General features: G+C 46.1%; 1 protein-coding gene across 1 annotated transcript; it reads right to left on the bottom strand.

Moving 5' to 3' along the window:
• Positions 1-1,301: 1,301 nt before the first annotated feature.
• Positions 1,302-5,207, bottom strand: ARL4C (ARF like GTPase 4C). The gene has a single exon (XM_086956288.1). The coding sequence runs from the start codon at positions 4,025-4,027 to the stop codon at positions 3,449-3,451; it is 579 nt and encodes a 192-aa protein (XP_086812414.1). The 5' UTR covers positions 4,028-5,207; the 3' UTR covers positions 1,302-3,448.
• Between the last annotated feature and the right edge of the window lie 8,404 nt (positions 5,208-13,611).

The raw sequence follows: 13,611 nt of genomic DNA, 5'->3' as shown, positions 1-13,611 counted from the left end.
GTGTCACAGTGATATTCCAAGAATCCAGTGTCTTGAAATCTAATTTCCTGGTCCACTCGGCCAGCTGCAGGCAAAGGACACCACCAGGTAAAATCAGCTAGCAAACACACAACTACACATTTGACATTCTACTTAACCTTTTTTGGAGACTGCTCCTGCGGTCACTGATGCCTTATAATCAACCAGGACCATTCACCCCACTTAAATTTTTTCTGGATAATTGTTCCTCGTGCAAGTCCCACTCGGTCATAGTAAATAACATGAATTATTAATTTTCTATTTATTCCTGATGGCGTGAAATTTTCCTTTCCCTTTCACATTCCTCTCTGCTTTAGTGATAAATGTAGTCTTAAATGTGACTTGGCAATGTAAAGGAAACATATTTATATAAGAAGTTAAGGTAAAGCAAAAACTGTTTTCTTCGGTAGGCTTACATTACCAACCTTTCAATTAACAGGTCAAATATGCTAACCACTTGCTCTACAGCGACTAATAGGGAATCACTCCTGGTATCACACAATGTAAACAAGCATTGGCATAGCCAATAGGTCTCCCCTTTGGGACCTTATATGTGTTTAGACAGTTATCCAGCACACTATCCTTGGTGCAACATCAACTGTTTTATGGCTAAACACGTATAAGGTCCCAAAGGCAAGACCTATTGGCTATGCCAATGCTTGTTTACATTGGCCACAGCCCTTTGAGAGACCCTCATCTACCACCCCATTTTTTTCATCCAATTAAAGCCCTGCCACCACCCCAACCAACATGGCTGCGACACTGCACAGAAGAATGTTTACGGTCCAGCTTCCTGCGATGTCACAGCTATCTCTCGCAAAGCAACGTGCTTCAACGTGCTCCAGGAGCGGCTGTTTTCTTTTTACATGGCCTTCCATCGGAACTCGACGCTACTACGTAGCACAATAATCAGATATCAAATTTGGAAATGAACGTCGGTTAGTTTAAATCAATCTGAAATGCATTGCTTATTTTCAAAAATGAAATCTAATTCGGGGTTTACTTTATCGACTCCTCGTGGACCTTAGAGGTAGCTATTTTATTCGGGTCAAAGTGATATAAATAATATCGAGTTCGCCGAAGCGGAGGTAGTAAAATGCCAATGGGCGATGCTATTCCAATGAGGGCCACCACTGCAGACGTGAGTGAGACTCGTGCTGTTTGAGATTTCAAAAAAAGCTGCAGAAGGAAGAGCTTATTGGCATCGCGCCCAGAAGATTTCCCGTGTTCCCAAAAGGGTTCCATGTGAAAACAAACACTGAAAAAACATATTTTGTAAAATTATAGGCTTTTAAATATAACATTTTTAATATGGAGCTTAATACATCACTTCTATTGTTTCCAACAGATGTTACTATTATCCAGTTTGACAGTATTCAATTCTACTTCACCTGCCTAGCACACGTGGTGTCAAGTATTAATAATTTGAACACTGCAGGGCGAGATATTTGGCCTGGGGTAATTATGTATGTTTGAGATGTTAGTTGTCAATGTTTTTGTGAGATATATATTATCAACGTCTATGTTTTCACATACCAGCGACCAGCGCTCTGCCACAGACAAGATGCAGAATGGCCAACTGAAATAAACAAGGGTCGTGTCACTGACTGCTTTAAGGGGCACAGTCCTAATACTCACTGGTATTTTTCAAGAAGGGGGCAAATGAATGGTGTCTTCAGCAAACCTTAGGTTTGACTATCTGCTACTAATTGTAGAAACTGTCATATCCAAGCCAGCTTGCTCGGTGTGATAAGACACTAAAGTTATTTAGACATGCTACAAAAGATAAGTGTGTATCCTAATGTAATATAATGCACAAAACGGCCATATCGTCAAGCTTTGTATTAAGAAATGTCTTCAATTGTATGTCCCTGGATTAGCTTATGCTTAGGCTAAGAGCGCGCTGGTTAGACATTTCTGGGTTTGCTGCTTTACCCCCTTCCCTACATCCAATCCGCAGAAAGGAAACAGTGTGAAAGCAATTACAACTTTCCCCCCACCCCCCAACAATAGACCTCTTGAAAACTCCCATTCCCCGGTTTTTAGTTCAGTGACATCACTAACATTTCAGATTTGTGTTTTATTTTCCACTGGAATCGCCCAAATTGGGCTACTTGTAACACATAAAATCTATATGTTAATCCCCCCCATACACACATTTCTTATCCTCGTCGCCAGTACACAACGTTTGAATCATATTACTACTCCGCACAGGGATTCCCTGTTTGTTTTAAAGCTGGGAAAAATGGGGGGCACTGCCCCTTCCACACACAGTACGCAGTACTTTAACTTCCCACCCAAAGCCAGTCTCCTTCCTGGTGGGGGAAAAAGTACTAAAATCTGCTACGTCACGCAGCACGAAATAGTCCAAATTAAGAGTGGTTTGATGGTGAAGCTTAAGTAGTAGTCCCTCTAAGAGATCCATGGATCCCCATCTCTGGTTCAGCGAGAAGGGTTTAAACCCACGCCAAAGAGGCAATAAATGATGTTACCAGTCTTCACTTTGTTGGTCCTCCCCAGCTTTGCTAGTTATTTACCCCGGCCAGTTCCCCAAAAGCAGCCCTGCAGGGTCCTGCCCTGCAAGAGCAGCTCCAAGCTTCCAGTCTTGGCCCAAGGGGAGGAGAGCACTGTTGCCTTCAGAAATGTGGATGGATGGGCTTTAGACAATCTGCTATCACAGATGAGGTTTAACAACATGTACTGTGGCCGACTCCCAGCAAAACAGACTTGTAGATTCGGAGCGTCCAATTCTCACCATCTCCCAACACATAGTCCAATCCTTGGGGATATGCCCAAATCCCCTACGCTGAGCTCCAACCCATACACTTAAATAAAGTTATGGCCCGAAAGCTCAATACACTTAAATAAAGTTATGGCCGAAAGCTCATTATTTGCAATGTGTTTTAGTTGCCCACAAAATGGAGGTTTGGTGCTAACAAAACTGGTAAAGACCACCCACCACCAACAATTAGTTCATCTCTTCCCGAACGTTTATCCACAAAAGGAGCTGGTGCTGATAATGACATCTACCAACCCTTCTGCCCCCCAACAAACAACTTCCACTGGGTAGCCTCACCAAAAGTAGTTCATCTGTACCTAGAGTCCAAACTATGGAAGATAGCAGTGACCAACATAATATTCCCAGCCGGATTGTAAAAGGGTAGACATGTTTAGAGAGAGCCTTCCATTGAGGGATGTCCCAATGGACAGACACTTCCATTGACGTGTGGTTTCAGTTGTAGTCCTCATATGGGGAATGTAACAGGTCCACAGTAAAACCCCCCAGGCATGCATACAGTCCTGCCATGCTCAAACCACCACTTGTGCAGGTCCAACAGAAAGAAGGATATGGAAGAAGGGCCCTAAATTGGGTTGGCTGGTGGGCTTGTTTGTGTCACAGTTCTCTCCGGTCTTTAAAGCACCTAAGTCGCTACCGCTTCTTCTTCTGTTTTAGCGACTTCCTTCTCTTGAGGATCATCTCGTAGAGTTTGTCCATGCCTTCGGTCAGGCCCTCGCCGATGATGGCGCAGGCTGGCTGAACGTGGTAAGCAGTGGAGGCTGCCAGCTCCTGCAAGGCCAGCTGCCTCTCGATCTCCGGCACGGGCAACGAGCGGGGCAGATCCTGCTTGTTTGCAATGACCAGCAACGGTGTGCCCTGGTTCTCAGCAAATTTGGTCACCTTGTGCAGCTCTGTCCTGGCCTCCTCCAGCCGGTCTGCGTCCACAGAGTCCACCACATAGATGATGCCATCTGTGCAGCGACTGTAGGACTTCCAGAGGGGGCGCAACTTCTCCTGTCCCCCCACGTCCCAAAAGTGGCAACTGATGCCCTTGGCGGTGCCATTGCTCAACTTGATCTTCTCGGTGTTGAAGCCAATGGTGGGCACAGTGTTGACGAACTCGTTGAATTTGAGTCTGTAGAGCACAGTGGTCTTCCCAGCCGAGTCTAGGCCAAGCATGACGATGTGCAAGGACTGGAAGGCTGACATGTTGGACGAGAGGTTCCCCATAGCTCCAGTGGGGCGCCAATCCAGCTGTCCAATGGGTTCCCCTTGCGCGCGTCAACGCTGCGCGCTCTTCCAGCGGGTCCTGCAGCTATCCTTGGACGTCCCTTCCTCCTCACAGGGGGCAGCCGCGCTCCTCCAAAGCACCCAGTAGTAAGGGGAGGGTGGCAGGCAGCCAAGGGGGAGACCTCGGCTCTCCGCAGCAGACCCAGGCACAGAAGCGCTGCGGCATTACTGGTGGCCGTCCGACGTCAGAAACCCAGGCAAGAACGGGCCTGCATGATCCATCAGGGACGGAGACACCGCTCCCCCGCCACCATCTGAAAAATGCAGCGACCAGAAAATCGATTGGTTTCCCTCGCCAGGCGCTGCTGGGTTCGGCAACGCTCAGCAATCATTAACCCCTTCCTGCCCTGGCCACGGTGCAACCACTGACTTGGTGCAGCTGCCCGGGGCTGTGGTCCTGCGGTTCAACCGGCTGACGCCCACCCAGGGCTGGCGGAGCAGCGGGCGCGACAGGTGTGAAAAACGCAGCCCGTCCTGGGGTCCAGGAGGCAGGCAGTGTCCGTCTCAGCCGGGAATGAGGAAGACAGTGGTCAGCAAGAAGGCAGACAGATGCACGGGAGGGGGGTCCTTCCCAGACCCCAGCTGAAAATGTTGTCCTTCCCAGACCCCAGCTGAAAATGTTGCCAGCCTCTTTATATTCCCCCTATGCTTCCTGGAAGGTCACTGCTCCAGACGCCGCCAAGCCTCTCTCGGTTCCTCTGGGTGTCTCCAGGGTCCTCCGGTGATCGGTGTCTGTCTCTTCCAGTAGACTGCAGTGGTGGCACCTGCGGCGGATCAGAGCCGGACACCGGCTGCTCCCCAGTCCTGTCCTTGCTGGGGCTCAGGCTCGGCGGTCCCGACTGTGTGTCTCTACTCCAGGCTGAGGGGGTTGGAAGGCGGCATCTTCAGAGGGGCCCCTGGGTCGCTCCGAGGTCTGATCACGCCGTAGCGCCCAGTCGCTGCCTCCCGCCGCCTCTCAATGTATGCAGCCGCAGCTCAATCCATCACACCCTCCCAGGCCCGCCAGACAGAGGGGGGGGAGGAGGGTTCTTAAAAGGGCAACGCCGGGGAGGCGGGACACCCGCTCAGGGCGACTACTGCACAAGCAAGCACAGGCAACCCGTCAGCAGTGTGAATGGTTTGACTGATCGAGGTGTTGCTGAGAAGAAAACAGATGGGTTGGGCTGCTTGTGCACGTTCTGTGTTTAAAGTGGAAATGTCAGATGCAGAATCAGTAACATCCAAGATTACATGACAGTAACACAATATGATTCTTTCTAATGGCAAGGAGCAGCAGCAGTATCATCACGGGCACAACTCACTAGAATCCACCATGCGGCTAGAAAAGCTGCCAGTGCACACACCGAGAGGCAGTAACGAGACGGCCTGCCACATGAAGTGTTCCTATCTGCCAGCTGGCTGCGTGTTAAGTAAAACACCTCCCGTCACTAAGCTGTATTTAGTAAACCTCGTTTTGCAGTTTGGGGGTTGCGTTCTCATACATACAATTTTAAAAGAAAAAAAAATCCAAATTCCAAAATGCAATTTGCAATTGACTATAAAAAAGGTAGGTTTAGTAGAACGTGTCATATGGAGTGGCACGCTTAATGCAAATATTCCGTAACAAAGCATTCTGGATGTTATAGTCCTAGTTTGCTTACATGGAACTAATAAGACTAGCACACCTGATAGCAATGAATTGTAAGTTAAAAGCCAAGCACTGGAAAACTCTTCATACATTGTTCCATGTTTTAGTTGTACATATTGGGGGTTAAGAAGGAGTGGCTGAAAAATGGGAAACGAAGTAAACCTATTCTTTTATATATAGTTATACCTATTTTGTCAATATTTTGGCCCTTAAAGTAACATGGGAGGAGCAAAGGCCAAATTAAGCAGGGATACAGAAAGGGGCGTGCAAATACAAAAACACACCTATGAGTATGTCATAGGACCCGGATCCCCCAGCATGCTCCCGCTCCCTCCTTATAACTTGACAACCCACATGAGAATCAACAACAGAGATCTGTGTGGGTGTAAAAACGGCCATGTTTAATATTTTTGACATTTCATAAACATGACAAGGCATTTCAAAAATTCATTAAATGCAGTTATCAACACAATTTTATTCTTGACTTCCTGATCTTCTTTCGCCAGATAAAGCTTCTAATCCTCCAACACTAAGGGCGGGGCTTCCGGCTCCCCTCTTCCATGCCGCATCCACGCAAGGTGCAACCCACCTGCGACTCATGAGGAGAGGGCCCCCAACCTCTGATCCTTGTCCGCCTTCTCCAGGGGCCCACCCTCCGACCACCAGGCTGACCAGGAACCCAGGAGGCTCGTAACCTGTCGCCCTAGCCTCCCCAGCCGGGGCCCTATTTCACAGCGGGGAGCTTACCGTCTCCCCCCTCAGTGCTAGCCTAGGGAGTACGCAAGGCGGACTCCCGTCCATTCCGTCGGTCAATTGTACTGTTCCAAGGTCTTTCTACCGCAACACGCCCCTCCAATCCACAGAGCTAAAGGGACGGGTGGGTGGGAGTTTAAATTATACTAAGGGCTGTAGGAGGGAGGACGCTTCAGGGAGGCCGCCACGATCCGGTGCAACAGAGGAAGCAGAGGCCGGGGTCCCTGCCCCCAGTCCCTAAATAGGTCACCAGGCTCCGCCCTCTGTCGCACCGGAAGTGCGTCCTCCTGCCCCTGGAAGTGATAAGCGGCCGGTCGCCCATTGGGGCAGACCGGTCGCCCCTATCTGGATCAGGTAGGGGGCGGGGGCCGGGGGGCCGGGCCCTAAGTGCGTGCTTGCCGATACTCAGCTCGCGCTTGGCATAGGACCCGGATCCCCCAGCATGCTCCCCGCTCCCTACTTATAACTTGACAACCCACATGAGAATCAACAACAGAGATTTGTGTGGGTGTAAAAACGGCCATGTTTAATATTTTTGACATTTCATAAACATGACAAGGCATTTCAAAAATTCATTAAATGCAGTTATCAACACAATTTTATTCTTGACTTCCTGATCTTCTTTCGCCAGATAAAGCTTCTAATCCTCCAACACTAAGGGGGGGGGCTTCCGGCTCCCCTCTTCCATGCCGTGCATCCACGCGAGGTGCAACCCACCTGCGACTCATGAGGAGAGGGCCCCCAACCTCTGATCCTTGTCCGCCTTCTCCAGGGGCCCACCCTCCGACCACCAGGCTGACCAGGAACCCAGGAGGCTCGTAACCTGTCGCCCTAGCCTCCCCAGCCGGGGCCCTATTTCACAGCGGGGAGCTTACCGTCTCCCCCCTCAGTGCTAGCCTAGGGAGTACGCAAGGCGGACTCCCGTCCATTCCGTCGGTCAATTGTACTGTTCCAAGGTCTTTCTACCGCCACAAAGGTGACCAGGGCCCCCAGGTCCGTCACCTTCCCCACCTGCGCTCTGCGTGAAAGACCCTAATGTTCTAACCCGGCTCTATGTACCGATGCCCGATAACTGCACCCCATCATTGTGATACATCACCTTACCGGAAAAAACCATCCAGTGCGGAATGTGACACCAGCAGCCCTTCACTGAGCCCACCTGGTCACCTCCAACCTTGTGATACCTCACCTCTCCGGAGACTGGAAACCATTCGGGTGGAATGTTACCCAAGCGGCCCTACACTGAGCGCTACTTGGGCAATTCCTACTTGAGCCGCCTCACCGAGACATTCCAGGCTCTCGACTTCTTCCCAGGGCCGGCTGCCCCGACACAGGAAACCTGTTCCCTTCAGGCCTTCCGGCCATAGCACTCGCCCCTGCCATGGTCGCCTTGCAGCTTGCCGCATGGACGAGTGCCTCGTGGCACCACCACCTTCGTGGGCACACTACTGAACAGGAGAGAAATAGAATGTCAAGTATGGTCATTGGCAAATCATCAGCAATTCTGACACCACCAAATATATTAGGCTATAAAGGCTACGAAGTTAACTTCATGCAAACTAGTGGATTTTGGATTTTGGATTTACTATAAGGGATTTACGTGTCTGTTACCAATAGAGGTTCTCTGACCCATAATAGGGTGAGCATTACTGAATACATTGCTAAATAGAGAGCGACATTAGATTTATGTTTGTATTACTGAATGTTACACTCTCATTGCAGTTTAAATAGAGAGCGGCAGCTACCAAAGAAGCCTAATATATTTTGGTGCTAGAAGCTGAGGAGTTAGAAGCCTACCATTTGATATTTACCGTGAGTGGTTAGCAGAATGAATAAGTCTGCAATAGTCTAACGAATAAAGCTAATAGATTTTTAATGGCTGTTTCCTTAATATTGACAGATTTTAAGGTATACATTGAGCTTGCAGAAAACCAGAATTGCATATTAACATTGGAGATTAAGAACAGATATAAGTGATAGTAAGTAGAATTATTTGGTGATCTTTCTCAACATCGGACATGAGCATTTGGGTCGGGACTAAGAGTACCCTTATATCATTTCAGGTTCTACCTTTAGAACTTTCACTATAAAGAAAATGTTGGAATGAAGATTTATTGAATATAGGTAAATTTTATTGATTATATATGAATTGTTAATTTGGCTTAAAATCCGAATGTTTTGTAAACTAAAATGAGACACCGGGAGTCATATTATGGATAATTACTAGGATCATTTCGTCACAATCATGAGGGAACTATGTCTTTTTCACTTAGGTGGTGATTTTATATTTAAGTATCTAAAAAATCTTTTGCCAACGGTATATACTCTGGACAGCTTATAAAAAGAGGTATATTATATTATGTTCCTATTATCTTTCTGGCTTGCAGCCCTGAGGAAGTTGATTAGGCATGCGATTGATGCCCAACGAAACACGTGTTGGCTGCAGATTGTGTTAAGAATTGTGAAGTCTGAAGTCCATAAATAAAGTGGATCTACATCACGATTACTAAAGAGCTCTGGTGTCTGACTTGAAAAGGACTTGCAATGGACTTGTAACTATTATTACTGATGGATCAACTTTGACATAAGGATATTATCTTTATTGAGTGCTCAGCGAGAAATTTTGAATTTGAATACCTAGAGCTTTTTGTTCAAGGGAATTTGGGGGAGTGAGGTGACCTTCCCTGTCTTGCTTTTAAGCACCTGCTGTGATTTGTTAATTCTTTACTTGAGCCAAATTCTTGCAGAGCGCCCGCTTTCTAGCCCTGTTACCTCAACTTTAATTTACCCATATATATTCATTGGCTAGTCATTGAGAATGATAGAGTGGCCCCTATCATAAAGCAGCAGCCATAATCTGACAGAGTGTGTATTATAGTATTACCTACAGTGTTTGCATTTCTGTAACTATTTGTCAATGGTATGCCACAGATGTCTTGTGTTCTGAGCTATGTGTAACTTCATGTACATTATGTCATCTGCAATTCTAGTTGCGCAAAGCATGTTCTGACATATTTTTTGATGAAATCGCAGAAGTTGATTTCTACTCCATCAAAACCACTTTAGTGCCTAACGTTTTTAAATGTAGGTCAAGAAGAGATGAGTTTTGCGCCCATAGGTACAGTGAATTTGAATTTGCAATTGCAGAGATGCCCAATACAAGAAGGTCTATCTTAAAATATTTTTCAAAAACCTCTTGGATCAGAGACTGTATTCTGATCACAAAGGGTTGGACCAGTTTACAGGAATAAAACATGTGTTCCAAAGAGCCCACACCCTACATGCGTTACCAGCAGGTTTCTGTCCTAGATATGCCTAATTTGCAAAGTTTGCAGGAGTCCAACACATTTAATGAATGGACCATATTCTGGATTAAGCCGTGGCGATTTTGACCAGAAATAGGGACTGCCTGATCTTTCCCCATGTTGTGTCCTTAAATGAGTTAGAATGAGTAGGTTGCTTGTCTATGGATCATTTCTTTTTCACACCTTTCATTAAGTAGCTTTTACGGGGGGGATCAAGCATTTTGCAGATATGTGGTGCTAAGTGATCCATCTTCCTGAAGTTACTGAGCAACCTGCAAAATCAGAAGTATAGGGATGTAATTTCCTATTTACACATTTCTAATTCAGAAAATTATAGAATTCTATATCAGGCAAAGTCAATTTCATGCGTAAAGTGGAAAAAGGAATAGGGTTATTTCGTGTTCCCCTACAGTTTCAATACCTTCATTTTCCCAGTGTTCACAATATATTGTTTCCCCCTCTATCGTGATTCTATTATTATGCTACAAAGAGGTCGGTGAAGAGTACACACTCTCTTATCCAATACCATATCTATTTGCAGGAAGGCACAGGCTGTATCTAGAATTATGGACCTTGAGTGTTCTAATGCCAATTTTGATACATGACAAAGCGAGAGAGTAGAGTTAAGGGGTAAAGGGTGTAGTAACTAAGATTCTATCTGTAGCTCTGGTGGCGCCCTATTTTTCCTGGAGTACGAGCCACCACATGCCTTGGTAAGACAGGAATGCACACTCGTATATTGGAAAATCTGGGAGGTTAAGGCCCCCTTTAGTCCTGTTAATTTCTAATGTAAACACAAAGAGATGATGACGGATCTCTGAAACCTTTCAGACACTCACCCCCAGTCACAGATCTGTGGTGAATCCATCATCGTTCTTTAGCTTACTTTGCCGTCCCAGTTCAGACTCAGCCATATGCATATCAGTCTTGACGCTGTTCCTTATTGAACAGTCCAGCCTGAACTGCCAAGCCAATTCTCCCCTGGACCGGAAACAAGCATCCTGGGATCGGTTCCGGGGTAACACAATTTTTAATGTATTCATGGGAATCCTGTCTCTTTTACCTTTCCATAAGTATTCAGAGATATATTTGCCACTGATTTAAAAAAGGTGGGCAAAAGTGAAATTGGTAACATACTCATTAACAAATCAACAAGTGTGCTACCATAATTTTTACCTTTTCAGTCCTTCTCCACCAAGTGATGCATTTAGGCGGCCAAGCAGCTAGCAATTCTTTACTTTTTGATAGCAGTTTATTTTAATTAATTGCTAGGGAGCTTTTTTAGTTTTTGCCAAACCAGATACCTAAAATATTTAAAGGCAGCGGGTTGCCTTTTGAAGCCCGAATTACCAATCCCTGGTGCTGTGCAATGAACAATGAGTCGGAAATCCTCTGTCTTTTCTCTAATAAGAAAGTCACCTGAGACAATCTAGTATCTTTCAATCTCGTGCATGAAGTTCGGAATGGCATGTTCAGCCTCCTCTGTGAATAATAGCAAATCATCTGCAGAGGCAGCCTCTTGTTGTCTATCAGAGTGGTAAGAGATTCCGTTTATATCTTGATTATTCTGGAGTACCAAAAGCAGTGGTTCAATGAATAACAAAAAGATGAGTAGGGACAAAAGGCAGCCTTGATGTGTGCCCTGGGATAACAGAAATAATTGGGATAAGTGACCATTTACTCACACCTTCGCTATTGGGTTTGAATAGAGACAATAACAATGTGTATAAAATCAACCCCCAGGTCGCATTTGTGTAAAGGTGAATGTACAAAGACCTTATAAAAGGCCTTTTTTTTGCTTCGAGGGCCATTGCCGCTTCTGGGGACAAGATGGATTTAGCCTTGTGAAGTGCATTGCAAAACAATCTTATGTTGTCGGGGGCCAAGCTACCTTGAGGAATCCAGTTTGGGGGAAGGTAAGGTAAGGTAAGGTAAAACTTTATTTGCATAGTTACTTAAAACCATTGCAATGCATACAATTAATACAACCATATTAAAATGTTCCATATTTAAAAGTGCATGCTCCCTCATGAGCGTCGCAACATGAGCTGCAAAAGACGTTTCAATGTCAATACAGTTTTAATGTATCAACCTGCCCGCTCTCTTCGCTCAGCCTCCCATCACTTGGTTGTTACCCCCAAGTTTAAACTCCACAAATTTGGCGGCCGTCGCTTTGCTCTCCTTGCCCCCAAATTTTGGAATTCCCTCCCTCTGATTATCAAATCCAGTAAATCCCTCCTTCAGTTCAGGAAACTTCTCAAGACTTTTTTATTTACCCTTTCTGAATAAACTTTTTTTCTGCTCACTTACATGTTCCTTCAGCCAGCGCCATGAAACCTCCGGGTGTTAGTGCGCTTAATAAGAATCATTTAACATAACATAACATAACAATGTCCCAGATGTTTTTATCTTTACTGCCTGTGAAAGGGTGCAGTCCGCTGTAAGATTTATCCAGCCACTTAGTGAAATTTCCCCCATAGCGCAATTGTCTACAAAGTGACGATCAGTTTGGCATTTTTAAGCGAGCTGCTTCGAGAAATTTAACTAACCTAGTGTTCAGTTGTGGTGATGAGGGATCAAAGCATGCCACGACAGCTTGTCTCCTTGTCCTGATACCTCTTTGATTGAGGGGAGTTTTTAGCAGCTGTCTCCTTTCTTGACACAGCTCCGTGCAGGTGCAGATTGTATGAATGATGTCGCCCAGATCCTTGTTGCACAGACTACAGAGAGTAAAAGCCTGCTCCCTTTTCCAAGGTGGGAGCTGCTGCGTAGTTGGTAACACTCCAAGTCTGAACTTTAAAAATTTTTGTTTTAGTATTTTTAAATATCCCAGATTAAAGTAATGCTGTGGGGCTAAGTGCTTATATGTGGCCAAGGTCATCCAGGCATGCGCTCTAAGCGAGAAGGTCGCCTTATCCTCTAGCAAGGAAAGTGCCTTCAGCGTCTTCCGCACCGTTTTTTTGAACGCCGAATGAAGGCAGTGTGTGTCCCATAAGGGGGAGAGGCCTGTGATCGTCAAAGCCTCCTCAAGATATTGGCCTGCGGGTGATTTCGGCCTCTGTTGAATCTCTTGCCAGAGGAGGTAGTTTAATGTGTTAGGGTTTGCTGACCTAATCTTGTGCCAGCAGTTAATGAAAGCGCCGTAGCTAGCCCAAGTTTGCTTTATAAGGCCAAATTCCAGACGAATTTGTGCCGGTGAAGTGTAGGTCGGGAGGCTGAACAATGTTCTATATGCTTTAACAACTGTTCTGTCCAGCAGATTGCCGGCTCTCCCACACAGTGCCTCAGTGCCGTAAGTAATAGAAGGTAATATTTTGGCCCGGGCTACCATCAAAAGTGGTTTCAGAGTAGGGCCCAGTAATTTGGCTGAGACTCCCTTCAGAGAGAGTGCAAGAATCATCCCTTTCCTTTTGATCTCCTGTTGCTGGCTGTTGGCTGGACCATCTTTGTCTATATATATACCCAGATATTTGTAAGCCTCTGCTGACTCGACGTGTTTATTACCCAGGCGCCACTGGTAGGGATTTTTTCGTTTCTTGTTTTTGTCATGGTCCTTGTTTTATTTAAGTTTATTGAGAGACAGTTTTCTTTTGCATAGACCTCTAAACAATTCAAGAGATGTTGCAGGCCCACTGCCGTGTAGCTGAGTAGAACAACGTCGTCCGCATAGAGTAGATTAGATATTGGGGAACCCCCTAACCTGGGTGGGTGCGAGTTGCAGTTGTTAAGTGCCAGGGTTAAGTCTGCCATGAATACGTTGAATAGCATGGGGGCCAGCACGCAGCCCTGTTTCAGCCCTTTCGTTGTTTGTATTTTCCTTGAGAGATGCGTTCCTGAGC

This window comes from Lissotriton vulgaris, chromosome 2_1 (genome assembly GCF_964263255.1).
Source record: "Lissotriton vulgaris chromosome 2_1, aLisVul1.2, whole genome shotgun sequence".
NCBI classification, from domain to species: Eukaryota; Metazoa; Chordata; class Amphibia; order Caudata; family Salamandridae; genus Lissotriton; species Lissotriton vulgaris.
The sequence above is the reverse complement of the archived record's forward strand: the minus strand, read 5'-3'. Positions and strand labels throughout refer to the sequence as shown.

Excerpts from the sequence above, each read along its gene's own strand:
- ARL4C (XM_086956288.1), bottom strand. The coding sequence starts at position 4,027 with ATGGGGAACCTCTCGTCCAACATGTCAGCCTTCCAGTCCTTGCACATC.